We start from the raw sequence: 18,982 nt of genomic DNA, 5'->3' as shown, positions 1-18,982 counted from the left end.
GGTAGAACCAATGATTTGGGAATCGGGTAGTGAAGAAGGGTCTGATTTTGTAAATTAATAAACTTTAATCCCTTAAAAAAAAGAAAGGAATAAGGGCATATTTGTCACAGAAATAATAATTTGTCCTTAAATTGACCTTTTCTATAGTACAGGGGAGGCAGATGCAAAGTCTCGGTTTTTTTGGACTAAAAATGACATAGACCAAACCTCAGGGGGTCCAGATGAAAATTACCCTATATTTAATATGAGATTTTATTTTACATTCAATGGTTCAACTTTCCAAAATTTACAAAATAAAGTCCCTGACTCTATCTCCAATTTTCCAAACCCTAGGTGCAAATAACTCTTCTGCGACTGCGAGAAGGAGAGTGAGAGACTTAACGGTATCCCCATTTTTGCTAGAGAAAATGGAGGTTGCAGAATTGCCAAAGTGTCTACAACAAGAGGCCAACAAGCACCTTGGTTCCTCTTTAAAACCACCAACACCATGAACATCCTCCATAGGAAAATCCAAGAAATCATCGATGTGGTCGAACAAATCCCAACACAAGTCATTGTCTAAATTATCTAAATGTGCTCCTTCTAGAATCATAGTTAAGATTTTGTTCACGGTATCAATCTTTACTATTTGGCAATCCAATTCATGGATAATTGAAGCTAACAATGACCACAGTCAATTATCATACAAGTGTATGATTTGTGTAAAGTAGTCTCTAACTAGTCTTTCCTTTGTGCATATAAGGCATTCAAATTAAATTCTGTATAGAAAGCCCACTTCAGTAAATTTTATTTGAATGCCTCGCATGTATCTCTCAAAAAATTTTTGTTAAATTTTAACTTCCTTTGGTCAAACGTGACACCGATAAAAGCTTAAATCCAGGCGAGAAAAAGCAAGAGACGAATTCTACCTTGCTTTAAGGTCATCTACAACCATAGGAATAATAGAGAGGTTATAACATGTTTTCACTGATGAGGCGTAAATAGACATACAGGTAAGAAATCCCTATTGTCTCTCACTCTCCCTTTTGCAGTCGTGGAAGAGTGCGAATCACCTAGGCTGCGTTGGTTTGCTGGAATAAAGGTGGGGTGGGAAAATTCTTGAAAAAAGTGCAGATTTTTTACTTTTCCCTTAAATCTCAAAATGGTAGATTGTTTGGTTGCTTGATCTAAGGAAACTTGTCTAGTGATGTGGCAACCAAATTTTCCCACCCCAAACCATTTTAAAACCCCACATATTTAATGGAACTTCGTGGAAAAGTTGGGAAAAGTAAAAAGTGGGACCCACCACTATCACTTTTCTACAAAATTCTTTCATTTTCTTTTTCTTTTCCTTCTCCGTCACCCCACTATACATGAGACCCACATTTTTTTTTTTCACCCCTTTTTTCCTACTCACCTTTGCAAACAAACGCAGCCTAAAAGAGATAGAAAAATGAGAACTAAAGAGGAAGAAGAAGAAGAAGAGCAGAGTAAATGAGATGAGAACCAAATCATGCATAGTTCTTGGCTGCTTTTATTGCATTGTTTTCCTGTATATATATCTGGTCTTAAATGATCAAAAAATTAATTGTTTTCCTGTCCTAAAACTTGCGGAAGCACGTCATTACTCGCCATTGCAGCTGAATCAGTGTGAAACTCCTCGAAGAAATGTTTAGTATCGAAATTTGGAATAGGAAGAGCAGAGTAAATGAAAATGATAACAAAAGAAGGTGTCGTTGTTAGCTGCTTCTGTAACTCTAGTACCGAGGATTCACGCAAATAGAGTTTCTTGTTTATGGAGAATTTATGATTTCGGAGCTAGGTATCTCTGAATTTAATTGACGAATTCAGTCTCAGAAGATGGGTGAGAATGCAAAACTTTGATTTGCGGGGTTTTGTGAAACCCAAAAAGCAGGATTAACTCAAAAAAAATATGGAGATTTCTTTTAAATGCTTAATGATTTGCGATTTTAGATTGAAGCAGACAAACTTATTTTTGTGGACCAAAGATAATAACAACTGAATTTTAGATGTTAGGGTTCGTGTTCCTAGGGTTTTAGAAGGTCAAGTCACAGAGTTTTTGTTGAACAAAACTTTTGTTAGCAAAGAGGAATTTTATGTGATGGTTGAAGGTAAAGGATGGGTGTTTAATCACCTAAGGCTTGGGTATGAAGGGTAATTTAGTCATAACACCCATATGGGTAAAATGGTTACTTTAATTTCAAACTTAATAGAAAAGGTTAGTAAACCTAACCGAAAGTAACATATAGTTTAAAAAATTGTAAAAATGGGGCAGTCAATAATATTTCCCACTTAAGAGGGCAGCTAATAATTTCAATCCATGATAAGGGGCGCCAAGTAAAAAACTCTTTTCCCAAGCAACTTAACTAATAGTGATGGAAATATTATGTCTTCTCAAATTACAACTTACAAGAGGGACTTGAACGACAATAGTAGCTGAGGTCGTGTTTTTGTCTTTGCAACTCCTGAGATTCCTCCACCAGGTAGCTTGTTTAATCTTTATCTTCACTCTCTCTTCACTTGTTTCTCTCTCTCTCACTACGTCTTTTTGAGCGCCGACTATGTTCGTCTCATTATTGAATTTGATCGATTTTTTGTTGATGTGACTCTGCTTCTCTTGTTGTTGTGTTTTTCCTTAATCATATTTTTCTGTTGGTTCTTTCTTTTGTTTTCTTTGGTGGGTTGGGGATGGGTAAGAAGAACGTGCAATCATCCCCAAGCCCCATATCCTTATAAATGAGTTAGGGTTGGTTGGTGAGAAATCTAAGACTTGGCAGGCTAGGTTTTGTTCTTCCATTCGTCGAAAACATTTTTTTTTCTTTTTCTTTCTCTTGGAGGTTAGTTTTGTACACAAGGTTGTGTTTCTCTTCCCTTGTTCTTTACGGACTTTCTTCCCTTGTTCTTTACGGACTTTTATTTGTTGCAGGGCTATAGCTAGCAACGAGTGGCTAGGATTTTGCCATGCGTATCAAAATAAATTCGACAACTATGAGTGAAAATGCAGGGGCATATATTTAATATGAGATTTTATTTTTACATTCAATGGTTCAACTTTTCAAAATTTACAAAATAAAGTCCTTGACTCTATCCCCAATTTCCCAAATCCTTGGTGCAAATAACTCTTCTGCGACTGCAAGAGGGAGAGTGGGAGACTAAACAGTGTCCCAATTTTTCCAGAGAAAATAGAGGTTGTAGAATCTACCGAAGTGTCTACAACAAGAGGCCAACAAGCACATTGGTTTCTCTTTAAAACCACCAACACCATGAACATCCTCCATAGGAAAATCCAAGAAATCATCGATGTGGTCGAACAAATCCCAACACAAGTCATTGTTTAAATTATCTAATGTTCTCCTTCTAGAATCATAGCTAAGATTTTGTTCACGGTATCTATCTTTACTATTTGGCAATCCAATTCATGGATAATTGAAGCTAATAATGACCACAGTCAATTATCATACAAGTGTATGATTTGTGTAAAGTAGTAGTCTCTAGCTAGTCTTTCCTTTTGTTCATGCAAGGCATTCAAATTAAATTATGTTAGTAAATTTTATTTGAATGCCTCGCATGTATCTCTCCAAAAAAATTGTGTTAAGATTTTAACTTTCTCTGGTCAAACGTGATACCGATAAAAGCTTAAATTCAGGCGAGAGAAAGCAAGAGACAAATTCTACATTGCTTTAAGGTCATCTACATCCATAGGAATAATAGAGAGGTTATAACATGTTTTCACTGATGAGGCGTAAATAGACTTACAGGTAAGAAATCCCTATTGTCTTTCACTCTCCCTCTTGCTGTCGTGGAAGAGTGCGAATCACCTAAGGTTTGAGAAGTTGGGGATTGAGTCGGGTAGGGTCAGGGACTTTATTATGTAAATTTAGAAAAATTGAATTGTTGAATGTAAAAATAAAATCTCATATTTACATGTATGCCCCAACATTTTCAATGAGAAGTCGAATTTATTTTGATACACGTGTTGAAATCCTAACCACCCGCTGCTGGTTGTCAATGTTGAGTTAATAAAGTGGTTAAAGGCCCAACTTCCCACAGGGAGGTATTGGGTTCACACCCATTGGATGGCATGGCATTAATATTCTCATTCCCATCGGAGTATATTTGAAGCTCTTAATAAAAAATAAAAAAAAAATCCTTTTATCGCTTGGTTTTATTTCGCTATATCGTGCAGCCGATATTGATTTATTGTATCAGTTTGACATTGATGGGTTAAATCGGTACATATCGTCCGTATACAATACCGCTAATCGAAAATGCATGATCTCGATTCTTCGAGTCTCGTCTCCCTCATGCTCTATTAGGGTTTTTCACTGGCTATTTTCTTACTACAACGTTTCTGGCCCCTGTCGATCAGCTTGTTTGTAATTTGATTAGTTGAAGGATTGGTTAAGCTGTTCGATTAAGGTTGAACGTGCGACTTGTTGTCTTCTGTATGTAGTATTAGATTTCCATCATAGCTGTTTTGAGCTATTTTCTGGTATACATTGCAGATTCTAACCCGAATAAATTTTGTTTACCTCCCATCTCCGTTTACTTTATTTGGTCTCTCTTTTTTGTTTATGGATTGACATTGATCGAAGATCACTTTTGGGTTTTGAAATTTGTAGGTCTTCTAACTAATTTGTAGGAGTTTGCTAACTTCGGCCGCTCAGCATGCCTCGGTATGGGGTTCTCATTCTTTTCGCATTTACAATTCTTCCTTCGGATTCTTCTTTTGTTTCTACCCTTTTGCTCAGGAAACTCTTTTTTTTTTCGTCCTCTAATTAAATTTCTCTGATTTTTCAGGTACTACTGCGATTACTGCGATACCTACCTGACTCACGATTCTGTGAGTTACTTGAGTTCTGTTACTCTTTTTCCCTTCTATTATGGTGTAAACTGATCTGAATAGAATTTATCAACCAAAAAAGGAACTGACCCTGAATGGTGGAAATATGTATTGTTTGACATTGATGGTAGACATAGCCTGCTGCAATGTCTTGCTATGGTTGCATCTATTCCGGATGGGTCTATTTTGTTACGGTTCTGTTTATTTCGAATCAGTCTGTTTTGTTATGGTGCCATTTGTTTTGAATTTGTATATAATAATGTCTGCCTTTTTTTCTTCTTCTTTTGAAATCTATAGTTGCGGATTATAGTGAAAGGATTATTCACTGAAATGATGGCCAATGAAGATTTTCTTTTGGTTAGCTATTCCCAATAATAATAATGCCAGTCACTAGCTGTGAATTGGGCCACTGTCGCATTTTCTTTTGAGTTGAACACAATTGACAACTTCTGAACATCAAAGCGTCCTTGATTGGAACCATTTCAAGTTGGCAAATGTATTGAAGCTTCCACTTTCCCCTGTGAAATCAGGGTGACAATTTGGAACAGATTAAGTTCTATTTGTGTGCCTAATAGCCACTTAGGAAATCATTACGATCAATCTCAGAAACAAGGTTTAAAGTATCCCACGATACCATACAATACTAGCCGATACGTATCCATATTCGACCCAACCGATACAATACATCTCGATACGTCTCTCTATTAAATTACATTAAAATACCTTAACTAGAGCGATACAATACTCGATACAGGATGATGTCTCTTAAAATCACATGACCGGTACGATACCTGATACCGATACTTTAAACCTTGCTCAGAAATGCTTGTAACCTTCAACTTGAAGATGGAAATTGCATTTCCACCAGGGCGACCTACTTCATTGGCTTGGCCTTGCTCAGGTTTTTGTTTTTACGGCTCTTTCCAGTTTGATTTATTCTCTTGGAGCATGTCCCTCGTCCCTTGTCCCTCGTTTATTTCTACAAATTATTTGGGTTATCACTAGAGTGTTCAGCCCATTGGATGGATTAACAAGTCTAATGATAGAGAACAACTTACTAAGCCTTCACCAATTGTCTATGGTCGGACGTATGAACACCATAGTACCGTCCCACTCAATTAGGGGTTCATCGTGAGATAGTAGTTATATGTCTTCTCATCACTTCAACTAAGGTCATCTTTTGTCTTCCTCATGTCCTTTTACATGCTGAATTTGCTCCATATCAGTCATTTTCACTGATGCATTTAGTGATTATCATTGCACTTGAAAATAAACCATTTCAAATGACTTATTTGTTAGTACCACAAGATTTCCCCAAACTTGTATGCTTCTGTTTTAGTCTGATAAGCCCCTAGTAACTAAAGTATACATCCATAACAAGTGGACGCGCAGTAGAGGATCAAGTCCAGTTGTGGCTGTGTCTGTTGGAGGACAAGAGCAAGTGAGATGACAGGTGGCAGCTTAGCATTCGTGGACAACCTCAACCATGCAAAGTACAGCAGAGGGGTACTTCTCAGAGGTTGTGGCTTACGTGGAAGTGAGTTAGTTAGGAGAACTGTGGGGGGATATTCGGAGGGAAGGGATGAAGGCAGAAGGTAAGGAAGAATTCAACAAGGAAGAGCAGAGGTGTTGCTGGGCAGAGTTCTACTCTCAGGAAAGGTGTAGGTTCTCGTTATTTCATAGTTGAATCGATGTGCTCATCTTTTGTGTTGGCCGAAGTGACAATAGTCACATTGAACCCTCGAATATGTTCAAAGTATGGATCTAATGAACTGAACTGAGTAGTGTTGCTGCATTGTCTTCTTGAATCGATTTATTGATGAATGAACAGATAGATGAATAAGTCATTTCTCTCTCTGTTCTATTGTGCATGACTGCATTGTGTTGAGAACTTGGGTGATTTAGCTGAGTAGAGATAAGGGGTTTTATCATATTCCGTATGAGAAGTTGGTCTCATGCATTTCTTATACAATTACCCTTTTGGTTTAATTGTATAAATTGATCACACAACGCTCTCTGGTCATACTCTTTGAACAACTTTCTCGATTGACTCTTTCCTTATTTATGAATACATTACTGATAAATGGCCAGTTTGAGCTTGGTTCTCTCTTGATCATTAATGTTTGCAATTCCTTCTATGTATCTACTGTTACTTAATTGCAACTTATATTCCATGTTGGCAAGCTTCATGTTGAAACTTCGGATTGTGAACCCTTCCTTTGTTGGTCTAACTTGGCGTTTACTCCTTCCGATCAATACTCTTATAATCTTAAATGGCAAATACAGTGGAAACTTATGATGTAGGAATCCAGTACTAAACTTCTGATTAGAAACCTGAAATTTATTCCTTTGGTTAATTTTCTTTTCTTTTCTGGAGCATGAATTTCTCTTTGGTGCTTTCTTTCTGGTTGTTGCATAGGATATCCTGTCATGGACGCAGTTATTTTTAACCTTTTTACTAGAATTTTGAGGCCTTGAAAAGATTTTCCTATTCTGCTACTTACCCTCTCTTTTTCATTTTTTCCTGGACAGCCTTCAGTTAGAAAGCAGCACAATGCGGGATACAAGCACAAGGTATTTGTTTTGCTTTAAAAAACCCAATAGGCCCTCATGCATCATATTTTGTGGTTGCTGTGATGCTGATTTCTTTATCACTTCAGGCGAATGTGCGATCCTATTATCAGCAATTTGAAGAGCAACAAACGCAAAGTTTGATTGATCAAAGAGTCAAGGAGCATCTTGGGCAGACTGCAGCATTCCAGCAAGTTGGTGCAGCATACAACCAACATCTTGCTGCTTTCCAAGGTCCAAGGCCCCGACTTCCAATTTTACCTACTCCTGGCATGCCAATGCCAGGAGCTCCACCTGGTAGTGGACCAATGATGCCAGGGATCAGACTTCCCGTCTTGCCAAGGCCTGTTTCCGGTGCCCCAGGTGAATTATAGATTGATTGTTTGGTTCTTTTTATCTAGAGTCCTATTTTGCTTTGATTTGGTTGTAATGTGCCTGCAATTCAAACATGCCATAATTATATTTTCGTGAATATCCAACTTTCGTGGTACCATTTTGTTGGTTGATGTTCCATATAATATTTAGCAGTCTGTTCCAACAGTATGGATGGCAAACATGCTGCCCAATGTTCTGCATTGGGGTTTGTTTGCTTGATTCTGCCCCACATAAACATCAGGCAGTCAGGAGTATGAAAATTTTTGCCTTCACACCACTTTAAAGCTGACCAAATACCCCTGGGGTATTTTGGTCATTTTTGTAGCCCTTTTAGGACTCAATAGGGGTCTGGTTTGAATCTCCTTGATAAAAGGGTCATTGATCTACCTTTATTTTTCCATTTGGGTCAGTGTCATATGAGATATGACAGAGTCCTAGTCTAGTCTAGTCTAGAGTCCCAGTTGGAATTAATTCAAAAAAAGATTCCTTCTGGATAATTACCTATTTATTTTTGCAAGATTCTTAGGAGATTCCTTTTGATTGGTTTTCGGTTGTAAAGGGAATTCTGATCATAAGTGGATTCCCTAGTTAGAGTAAAGTTGAGTACAAGTAAGTTTTAAGCTGTAAGGCTATAAATAGCCCTCTTATTATGAACAAAGTTAGATATGGAGTTATTGAATAATCGATGCTTGGGCTGTGGGGGAGGGGAACCCTTGTGGCCTGGGCTGAGAGTGTTCTTTGTGCAAATTCAGCATATTCCAGCAGAGTTCAAATACAGCGAGCCTCTTCATCTCCTCTTCCCTGCAGCAGCCTCCATTAAAGGTTTTTGCAGTTTCCTACCTTGATGGTCATCTCCTTCAACTCCAGTGCATACTGCAGCAACCCCAACCAAGTAAGTACAACCTCAGCCCCTTCCCCTAACCTGCGAACCACCAAGAAACCCTCCCCTTCCACCTGCAAGTCTTCCCAGCCCCCTAGCACCATCACAGCCTGCCCCATCCATCCCCCCCCCCCCCCAAAAAAAAAAAAAAAAAAAAAAAACCCAAAAAAGAAGAAGAAGGATCACAGATCCTGAAGAATTCCAAGATCCAATCAGGAATCCATCCCTCTCTTGCCGCAAGATCCCCTATATATTTCCCATCCCCATCTTACCTAAGTTAATAGCACCCTATTACATTCCAAATTAGGATACCATATAACAGTCCACATCCTTTCCATTTATCTCCAAATTATTTGACTAGTCTTCTCCCCCTCCCCATTCCCTTTGGGCATATATCACCCTGCCTTTATTAGTCCAAATTAACCCATTCTCCTTCCCTAGGATCTTTGGGTATTCCCACAACCCAAGATACATACCCAAGATACATAAACAATAGTCCTTTTCTTCCACTCAAGCCATCCCATAGGGTATCTAATGTAGTACTGTATTTGTTTGATCAAAACAATAACCAAATAGGACCTTTCATGGGGAATCAATTTCAGATTTGATGGACTTAAGATGAAACATAATTCAAATGTGAAAGAGGGCTGAAACTATGTTTTTATAAGGATAATAGCATAACAAGATGGGCTGAATAGATCTTCAAAACAAGGACAAAACTATGATGAAGAAATTGGAAGGACAATATGAGGGAATCGAGAACAAAAATGTAACACCTGGGCTTCACACTGCAAGGTGGATCGATTGGATCGAACACCAACCTACCTTGATCAAACACAAGGATTCTCCATAGGGAAGGAATGCTAACAAAGCAATTTGATTGCAATTGATGAGTTGTGTCCTCACCTCTTACATAAGTCTCTTTATATAGCTATCTAAAAAGATATAAACATTAATGGTAACATCCAACCACTAGCTAACACCACCTACCTATTAATAACTCAGTTATTACCTAACTCTTGACAAAGGAAAACTCCTTTGATAATGAATTCTTTTATTTTGAAAGCACAACCCCTTTTATTGACTTTTCGAGAACTAGCTTGGGCTTAGGTTTAGACCATGGAGACCAAAATATGTGGGCTAACTTCAATCCATTAAAACAGTCTTTAGCCCATGAAAGTCATGGGCTGATTTGGGTGATAGCTTTAGGCCTTTGATGGGCCTAACCCAATGGGCTTCTTCTTTCTTAAATAGGTCTTCAATTCTGCATCAGTATTCCATAATTTTAGCTATCCCATAGGATACCCTAACCTTCCCATAGGATATGCACAGGCTCCTAAGATCTCAAAAGCATTGCCTTGTCAACCCATAGACCATACTCTAATCCTTGGAAAAGGCGAGATCTCGGTCGAGATCTACCAAAAAATGGGCGTAATCTTGGTGGCCCATCTCGGTGGGTTTTAGGTCCCCGGTTGGGCTGAAACTTGGTATTTAACCTATTTAAGGCCTTTTGAACACATTGGTGGCCTTAGATTTGTGAGAAAATAACCCTAACTATGTCTCCTAAGTCGACCCTATGTGTAAGACCGAAATTCTGTGAAGTGCAAGGTTAGACAACATGTAATGTAAAGATATCAAGTAATTCAAGTATCAAATACAATAACATTACACATAAAGTATTCAAGTCAACAAGTGATCAAAGTTCAAACTATCAAAGTAATAAATTGTTAAATGTCTTAAAAATTTTACAACCATAAGAATTAAGAAGTTTTAGACTTTTAGACTTTTAGTAAGTCATAAGTCATAATCCATAAGTTCACAATCACAAGTCATAAGATTGACAAGATCACAAGAGTACAAGAGACAAGAGTAACAAGATTAGAAAATTACAACTTACAACTTACAACTTACAAGACTAAGACTCTAAGAGTGTCACTCAACATTTTGCATCAATTGATTTTGAACAGTGGCCACATATGACTCCCAAGTCAACCCATCACTGTAGTATGTCACATATCAGTTTATATGGAACTGATATGTCTCCATGTCGAATCACTGGAGGAATAGCACTCTGGGATAACTGTCAATCGTGGGTGGGTGAAAGTGCCATTGTTGTTGTACATATTGGTGTTGAGTATGTGGGTAGGGGTTTCTAAACCACTCAGTTAACAACCCACCTTCACTCCCATATGTGTACTCTCCAAGTGCAGGGTCTTGAGGAATAGCATGACCTCCATAAGAAGAATACCCACTGTAATCTGACCCGATGTTGTGATCCTCGTATTGGTACCCCGATGACTGCCAACTGTCCAAACTCTGCTGTTGTGAATCACTGTGACCATGATCTAGGCTCATGCTTCCCATGTTGAATTCAAGATCATGCATGCTCGCATCATCATTCGTTTGCCCCTCCCCCTGGTTTGATATGCTCTTCCTACTCCTAGCATAAGTCCGAGAGATAGGGGAACTGTGGCTCGCATGTGTTGGATGACTCGGACCTGGTGGAGGTGACTCCCTTTGTTGACGCTGACTTCCACCAAAAATACGACCAGCCTGACTGCCTCCATGACTCGAACTCGATGGTTGACTTGGGCCACTTGGCCCTCTGGTATCATCGGCATCATCTGAATCCCCACTACTAGTTGTCACCTCAGTTGTTTCAAGTCGACCAGGTGGCTCCACAAATGGTACAGTTGGTCCTTCTGATGCTTGCTGACAGCCCTGACCCTCATCAGAAGACACGTGCTCAGCCATAACATCTGGCCCATAGTAGCAGCAATGGTTGGATCCGGCTGCCCTCCTGGCCCATCCAGCATTGGGACTCCTCAATCCCTAACCCACTGATATATGACATCATCTTCTGCGGGGGGGGCTCGTTGAATATATCAGTCAACTCAATCGGTTCACGATTGTCGTCATCTATATCATCTTGTATGTGCCCTACTCTCAATCTCATGTTGTAATGCACATACACTAAGTCCTCGAGCCTCTTACTCCCCAATCTGTTCCGTACCTTACTATGGATGAGCGAGAAGGTGTTCCAGTTCCTCTCGCAACCAGAAGGTGAGCAAGTCTGTGAGAGTATTTTAATTGCTATATCCCTGAGATTTGGCGCACTAGTTCCATATAGCACCCACCAGTCAGCTGCATAACCAAAAACAAGAATGCATTAGGCAAGTAAATCTTTATATTTATATAACTTATCAGTTATCATTTATAGAGTTATAGACTTAATGACTTATAGTAATGGACTATTTACCAGGATCATTTTTTTGCCTAGTTGCAACTGCAGAAGGCTTTCCAAAACTCCCAGAGACATCCCTGAACTCCCTGATCTATACATCAATTCTTCAATTATTGTATTATGGATATGCTTAATGTACTAATGCAAGAAGTTGAAAAAACAATTGAGTAAGTTCTCACCTCTCCATTACTTGTCCCTTGCATGACGGGATTTGACACAAGCTTCTCCACCACTTCTTGCATCGCATTCATCAACTTTACATCAAGCCCCAGATCATTCTTGTAATGGTACTTTGGGTTGAGGTAGTAAGCTTGCATTGTGGAAATAAATTTTTTTGTTAGTGACGTAGTGTTTTGGTTGTTTATTTGTTTATAAATTATAAGTTATAAGTTATAACTTAATAAACTTATAACTTATAACAAATTAAGAATGTAAATTAAAGTATACAACAAAAACTTAAAGACTTAAAACTTAAAAGTGACTCACCAGCCAAGTGCAAAGGATGCATCAAGTGCATCTCCCATCTATTATCGATGATCCTCTCGTAGGATTTGAAGGAGCTAGGGGCAGCAGCTCTAATCAGCTCTTTCATTTGCTCGAGGGCTGCGGCTTCTTCTCCGAATCCACCATCCTTAAAATAAACACAATAGACTCTATAATGCCCAGTATTCTATTCAGCTGCCTCCAAAAGGAATCATCAGCAATGGTTTGTTGGGCTAGTACTGCATCAGGATGGCTAGATCCACGCCAACCAAACCACTCCTCACTTGTAAACATGTGCCGTAGACCCACCACTTTCTTCTTGAAGCTTTTCAGAGCTACATAGTTGGTGACAAATCTAGTCAATCCAGGTCTTACTAGATCACTCTTATAGTGGTTCCTCATCATCTTCAGCACATAATCATGGTTATAAATAAAAATTACTTACCCTTCTAGCCCTCTCAACTACAGTATTGATTGACATTCTTTTCCCCCAAGTCCTTCAACATAAGATCAATCGAATGTGCTGCACATGGTGCCCAAAAGAGGTGGATCTTGCTGCTCTTCTTCCTCATCAACATTTCACCAGCTTTTTTGAAGTTAGCACCATTATCTGTGACAATTAGGATAACATTCTTTGGCCCTACCTCGAGGACCACCTCCCTAAGAAGCTTGTAAAGGTAGTCAACATCTTTGATTTTATCTAAGGCATCCACTGACTTAAGGAAGGATGTCTTTCCATTGCAGCTCGCCATGAAATTAATGATGGACTGTGTAGTAGGACCAGTCCATCCATCAGCCATCACAGTAACACCATTTGTACTCCATTTTTCCTTTAATGAACCAATGTATTCATCCACCTCTTGCTTTACCTTTGGTAAATATTTATTCATTACTTCCCAAGCTGTTGGGCCTTTAACCCCTACACCTGCCCTAGCAACTGCATTGATCATCCCCTGATGGTATGGTGTTTTTGCTACATTGGCTGCAATGTTGTTGTAGAGCATGAATTTGCTGATTGCCAACCTAACTTCCTCCTCCCTACCGCCTTCTTTACCTCCAGCAAACATATATGGAATGCTTCTTTGATAAATGTCTTGTTGCTTGAAGAGTGAGGGGTCTTGGTCAAATGTGGAATCATAATGTCTAGTCTTCCTCCTCCATTCGGTCCTCTCAGTTCCCTGAAAACTATGTTTAGGTGGCATGGATGCCCCTGACCCCGAACCACCTGCTCCCCTTGTCTGTTCATATTGCCTCACATTCTCAACATGTAAGGACTGTCTGCTAGCTTCCATTGCAGCCTTCATTTGTCTCCACTCGGCCCGTGACTCAACACCAATAACCCTCCTCTCTTCATCATTGCTTGACTCCTCATCAACATCAAGAAAAGGTCTAGATAGCACTGTATCTTCAAATTCCTTTTGCTTTTGTGCCATCTCGTCCTTTTTTTGTTTCCCTCCCTTTAAAATTGTTGCAATTGCTTTTTGCACTCCTTAAGGAACCTTGGGACACTTGGAAACATCTTTGTAGCCACCAACCAAATGTTGCTTTAATCTGGTTGAACCACTAGAATTCAAAATCTTGAGGCAATACTTGCATTGGGATTTTTTCTTGTCGGCAGTCAGGGGATCCTCATGTTGCCAAGCAATGTCCTAAGTCCCACTACTAGTGCTGCCACTCCCACTAGTTTTCATTTAAGATTCAAATGTACAGCACTGAAAGTCTGAAATGCATACATGAATGTTCCCAAATAATCATTAGAATAATTTTTAGATACATAAAAACATGTAAAAACAATTTATAAAACAACAAAACACACACTTTGTTCTAAGATAACATATATACAATGCTCAAACAAACATGTTTGTATTTTTAAAATAAACTACATAATATGAGCATCAGTTAAAAAAAAAAAACAGATAAATTTTTAATAACATATTATTTTTTATAATTATTTATGTAAAAACAATTTATATAACAACAAAACACACACTTTGTTCTAAGGTAACATATATACAATGCTCAAACAGGCATGTTTGTATTTTTAAAATAAACTACATAATATAAGCATTTTTAAAATAAACTACATAATATAAGCATCATTAAAATAATAATAATATATCATTTTGTAATAAAAATATTATTTTTCATAATTTTTTTATTAATTATTTAAATAAAAAAATAAAAATAAATACATCAAGCATGATAATCAAAATATTAATACATGAGATTGTAGCCCTCTAAATGTAGTTTAACATAAGTAATAATCACATTCATATCATAAGTATTTATTTATAATTTATAATTTTAATTTTTTAGATAATATATTTTTTAAATATGAAAATAATAATAATAATAATAATAACAGAATTAAATTTTTTTTCCATGAAAGTGTAGATCAAAGCTTGATCATCAACATATATTTATACCACACTCATACACCCATTGTAGAACCTTCTATTTGAAAAAATTCAAATTTGGGAGAAAATCTTACATTTGTTGAAGATCACTTGAAATAGGCTCGAATCACTTGAAATATACTTGAATCTGCTGTTGTAGATGAGTTAATGATGTTGCTATGTTGAATCCCCAACAAATTCCGGCCAAAATTTGAGTTTTTCGGCAAAAAATGGCCTTGCAGCGAGAGAGAGGCTCGAGAGAGGCGAGATATGCCTCTCTTGAGCGAGACAGGGGCTTTTTAAAGCCCCTATAGAGGTGAAAAAAAGTCCGTTAGCGAGATCTTGAACCGAGATCTCCCATCTCTCATCTCTCGCAGACCATCTCGTCTTGCTATCTCACGATAATGAGATATCTCGCGAGATCTCGCTGAGATCTCCCACCATGCCTTGGACAGCCAGTTATTTGCTGGTTCTTATTAAAGAGGATCCTGGAGGATCTAACCCAGACCTTGGGTTACATCACGCATACTCGATAGAACTCTTCCATTTGCCGCTTCTTCAACCCTAACGAAGGGATTGTCGGATTCTTCCTGCTTTTGCAAAAGGGGTCCTTGTTCTTCATCTTCTTTATTTTGATGTGATAAGATGCTTGTTGGTACTGTTTCGACTTCTAGAAGCAAGTTTGGTCAAACCCTTATAAAAGTGCTTTTGCTTCTAGAATTGCTTTTGGTGTTTCTTGAAGCAGAAACACTTGCTAGGTTATCAAATGCAGGTCCTAGGATATTGGTCTTAGAATGGGGGTCCATTTTTGAGTCTTCTATATAAGGTTAAAGTTACCTAATATGTCCAGGATTGATTAGGACTTTGCTTCTTAAAATGGAGGTCTATTTTTGAGTCTTCCATATTAGGCTGTAAGGCGGTAGGGGTTGATATAGTCCTAGATTGGTAGAGAAGATCCGCTAGTATCCAATATCCAGGATCTTGGTTGAATTGGTTAGCTCAGGTAAGTTGAGTTCAGGGTTTGGGGTCTAAACTATGTCTGGATTGGTAAGACGTGATTGATGGCAGGGCTATGCCAAGTGAGCGGCAGGGAAGACTATTAGTGAAGGTTTGAGGTTTTCAAGGATGGTCGAATATTGCTGAATCAAAGAAACAGTTACTTATGGTATTGTTCTGGGGTCTCTGAAAGGTAATATAGGGTTTCTAATGTCACCGGAGGTTGCAATTATGATCATGTTTCCCAATGGTTGTGGAGAAGACTTGATCCAAGGGGGGGGGGGGGGGGGGGGGGGGGGGGGGGGGGGGGGGGGGGGGGGGGGGGGGGGGGGGGGGGGGGGGGGGGGGGGGGGGGGGGGGGGAGGTAAAAAGGGGGGAGGGGGGGGGGGGGAGAGAAGTACAAAGAAGACAGAGGCTGTCTTGGATGATTTTCAAATTGTGATCTTGCACTGATGATTATTTTAAAAAGGTTTGTATAAGAGTAAAGGTATAAAGTAGCGCTTTGGTGGCTGATTGGGTGGCTCAAGAAGAGATGGAGGAGGTTTGGTTTCAATGGATGGCTTGGACAGCAAAGGGGATCAAATGATGATTCAGGTTAGGAAATGATATGTCCAAGTTTCAGAAGCATTTTTTATGGCTGGGTGCAAAGTAATTTTGGATTTATTGAATTAGAAGGTTAAGTATGAATTTAGAAGTTTGGGGTTTTTGCTGGACAGAATTGGGCCAGCTGAGGATTGAATGTCAAGGGGATGGAAGGGGTTGTCCAAACCTTTTTGGGGATGCTTGGATGGTTAATTTTTGTCTATGAATGAGTGATGGTGTGGGAAACAAAGATCAAAGGGAAAAAATTGAGGATTTGAAAGAAGTTTAGAAGTAGATTCGGGGGTTGAGAATTGATGCAACTTACTGATGCAACTTACTCATATTAGAAGAACAGCAATCTAAGTGCTTGAAGACACTTGAACTTGCACGAATTCTGGCGGTTGAAGAGTCTTCAACAAAGATCGAAATTGGCAGCTTGGGGGAAGATTGTGGAAATTGATAGAGGCCTGGAGGGAATGGGGAAAGCTAAAAAGCTTTCAAAAGGCTAAGCAGTACTCAACTTAAACCGTGTTATTGGTCAACCGTTTCCAATTCTTGCTCGTATTTCCACCCTACATAAAGAGAACACAATTAGATTCTTATACTAAAGAGAAAAGTCCTGCTTTAGTTTTTAACCTACAAAGTTACTTAAGCTGATTAGGGAAACTGAAATGGACTCTAAACAGAGCAAATTATTATTATACAATAAAAGGGAACATTTCCTTAGTAAATTTCAACTTTCAGTATAACTTAAGTTGAACCACTGGTTAATCAGCATTTTTGGTCCAATTTACAAAATAAAATAAAAAACTATACATAGAAATAAAGATGCCTAATTTCGTAGGCCAATGAATCATTTGATTGAAGGCCCAACATGTATATAGCCCTAGCCAAGACTTACTCATAAGAAAAGAAGCCCAAGTTGGTGATGAATTTGCATAAGTGGGCCAAATATTGAACACAAATTTTGGTTAGTGAAAAGCTTTTTGCTGCTCTTCTTATACATTCTTTGAGACTTTTTGCCTTTTGTGGAGCGTCATATCAACCCATTGATCTGTAACATCAGTTTATCCTTTGTTGTTAATTTCAAATGATGGATTCCTAGCTTCTTTCTGTTCTTCCTTTCCTCTTTCTCAAATCAGTGACTCTCTCTACTGCTATATGCCTTACCTACTGTGGAGCTATTACAACTGTCATCACTTTTTTGGGTTCTTCTCAAATCAGTGACCCTCTCTCTCTATTGCTATATGCCTTGCCTACTGAGGAGCTATTACAACTGTCATCACTTTTTTGCTGCACTTTTTGAGTTCTTTGGTGCATGCAATTTCTAACATGGGAGCTCCCTTTGCATGTGTGGGAACTGTATGCCTAGCTCAAAAAGATTTTCTTAATGTTATTATTTTTCTGATGAATTGCACATTTAAGATGTATTTTTCTTGGTGTGAGAATGAATGACTGCAATATTTTGATTATCCAAGTTGGTGATTTTGGATATCTGATTGAGACCATCAAATGACAGATCTTTGACGTGATCCTGTGCGTGTATTGATGTATATAACCAAAGTTCCTTCCCCCCCCCCCCCCCCCCAAAAAAAAAAAAAAAAAAAAAATCATTTTCCCCCTTCTCCATTTTCATCCCCATCACTGTTTATCTCCTACTTTATTATATTGATATTCTGTATTCCTCTCTATTTCTTTATCATTACCAAATCTCATATGCCCACCATCCTTTTTCAGCGTGACAAATATAGATTGCTTTTGATTCATATTTCCTTGTAATGGATTGCCTTTTACTCATATTACCTTTGGCAGGTTATGGGGCTCCTCCAATGATGGGGCCACCTAGCACAACTTCGATGCCAATGCAAATAAATGGTCTTCCTCGGCCTCCGATGGTGAATCCCCCAGCACCTGGGAGCACGATGGCACCCACTTCTAATGGTGCCCCCTCTATGACTACACCGCCTATGTATCAAGCCAGTCCAACAGCCCCAGCAAGTGGAGGTTTTGATGGTTTCAACATGAATGCTGGTTCAAATATGCCAGTTACACCTCCAAGTGGAGCCACTGCTCCTTCAACTGCCCCTACAGCTTCACAGGATGGGTTTACTTACTCTCAATCTTCAGAGGCCAGTCATTAGACAGATGGTTGTGTATGCTAGTCTTTCATTCTTTATGCTGTATGTTTAGGGAGAGACTGAATTGTAATGATGAATCAGGATATGTAGGAAGTAACAAATGTTTGTGTTTTTTGTTTATAATATAACAGTTGCAATTTTCAAAATTTCATTCATGTTGTGACTGCTGGTGAGGGACACATAGGTTTCTTATAGTTGGGACCCAACCGAAGGTAAGTTTTCTGATCCTGGTCCTTAAGCAGTGCAAATGTAGATTGGACATTGATCCCTCTCCTTCCATTGAGGACTGAGAGAGCACAATTGATTTGATGCATGGGCATTGATTTCACCCATCCTGGAAGGTATCCTCCCTGAATTTCCTGAGAATTTTGAATATTTATAACTACATTTTCAGATGGGCTTTAGATCTAGTGAGCGATCTTATTACAGCAAAGAGTGAATTTAAGTGCTTATTTTGTTCACTCTTGTGAAAGG

General features: G+C 38.7%; 1 protein-coding gene across 3 annotated transcripts; it reads left to right on the top strand.

The window, feature by feature from the left end:
* The first annotated feature begins 4,248 nt into the window (after positions 1-4,248).
* Positions 4,249-18,837, top strand: LOC149010492 (C2H2 and C2HC zinc fingers superfamily protein). 3 transcript variants are annotated; one of them, XM_089163823.1, is made up of 6 exons: positions 4,249-4,419; positions 4,623-4,676; positions 4,801-4,843; positions 7,376-7,417; positions 7,504-7,777; positions 18,183-18,837. In XM_089163823.1, the coding sequence occupies exons 2-6, from the start codon at positions 4,669-4,671 to the stop codon at positions 18,509-18,511; spliced, it is 696 nt and encodes a 231-aa protein (XP_089019949.1). In that variant the 5' UTR covers positions 4,249-4,419; positions 4,623-4,668; the 3' UTR covers positions 18,512-18,837. The 3 variants fall into 3 exon arrangements, with proteins under 3 accessions (XP_089019949.1, XP_089019948.1, XP_089019947.1); XM_089163822.1 differs by having other exon boundaries at positions 4,249-4,445; XM_089163821.1 differs by having other exon boundaries at positions 4,249-4,492; positions 18,183-18,836.
* The last annotated feature ends 145 nt before the right edge of the window (positions 18,838-18,982 follow it).

This window comes from Hakea prostrata, chromosome 7 (assembly GCF_041222555.1).
Source record: "Hakea prostrata isolate BN-2017 chromosome 7, UWA_Hpros_2, whole genome shotgun sequence".
NCBI classification, from domain to species: Eukaryota; Viridiplantae; Streptophyta; class Magnoliopsida; order Proteales; family Proteaceae; genus Hakea; species Hakea prostrata.
The sequence above is the reverse complement of the archived record's forward strand: the minus strand, read 5'-3'. Positions and strand labels throughout refer to the sequence as shown.

Excerpts from the sequence above, each read along its gene's own strand:
- LOC149010492 (XM_089163823.1), top strand. Across the intron at positions 4,844-7,375 it reads CCTACCTGACTCACGATTCT|CCTTCAGTTAGAAAGCAGCA; the intron begins GTGAGTTACTTG and ends TTTCCTGGACAG. Across the intron at positions 7,418-7,503 it reads ATGCGGGATACAAGCACAAG|GCGAATGTGCGATCCTATTA; the intron begins GTATTTGTTTTG and ends TTATCACTTCAG.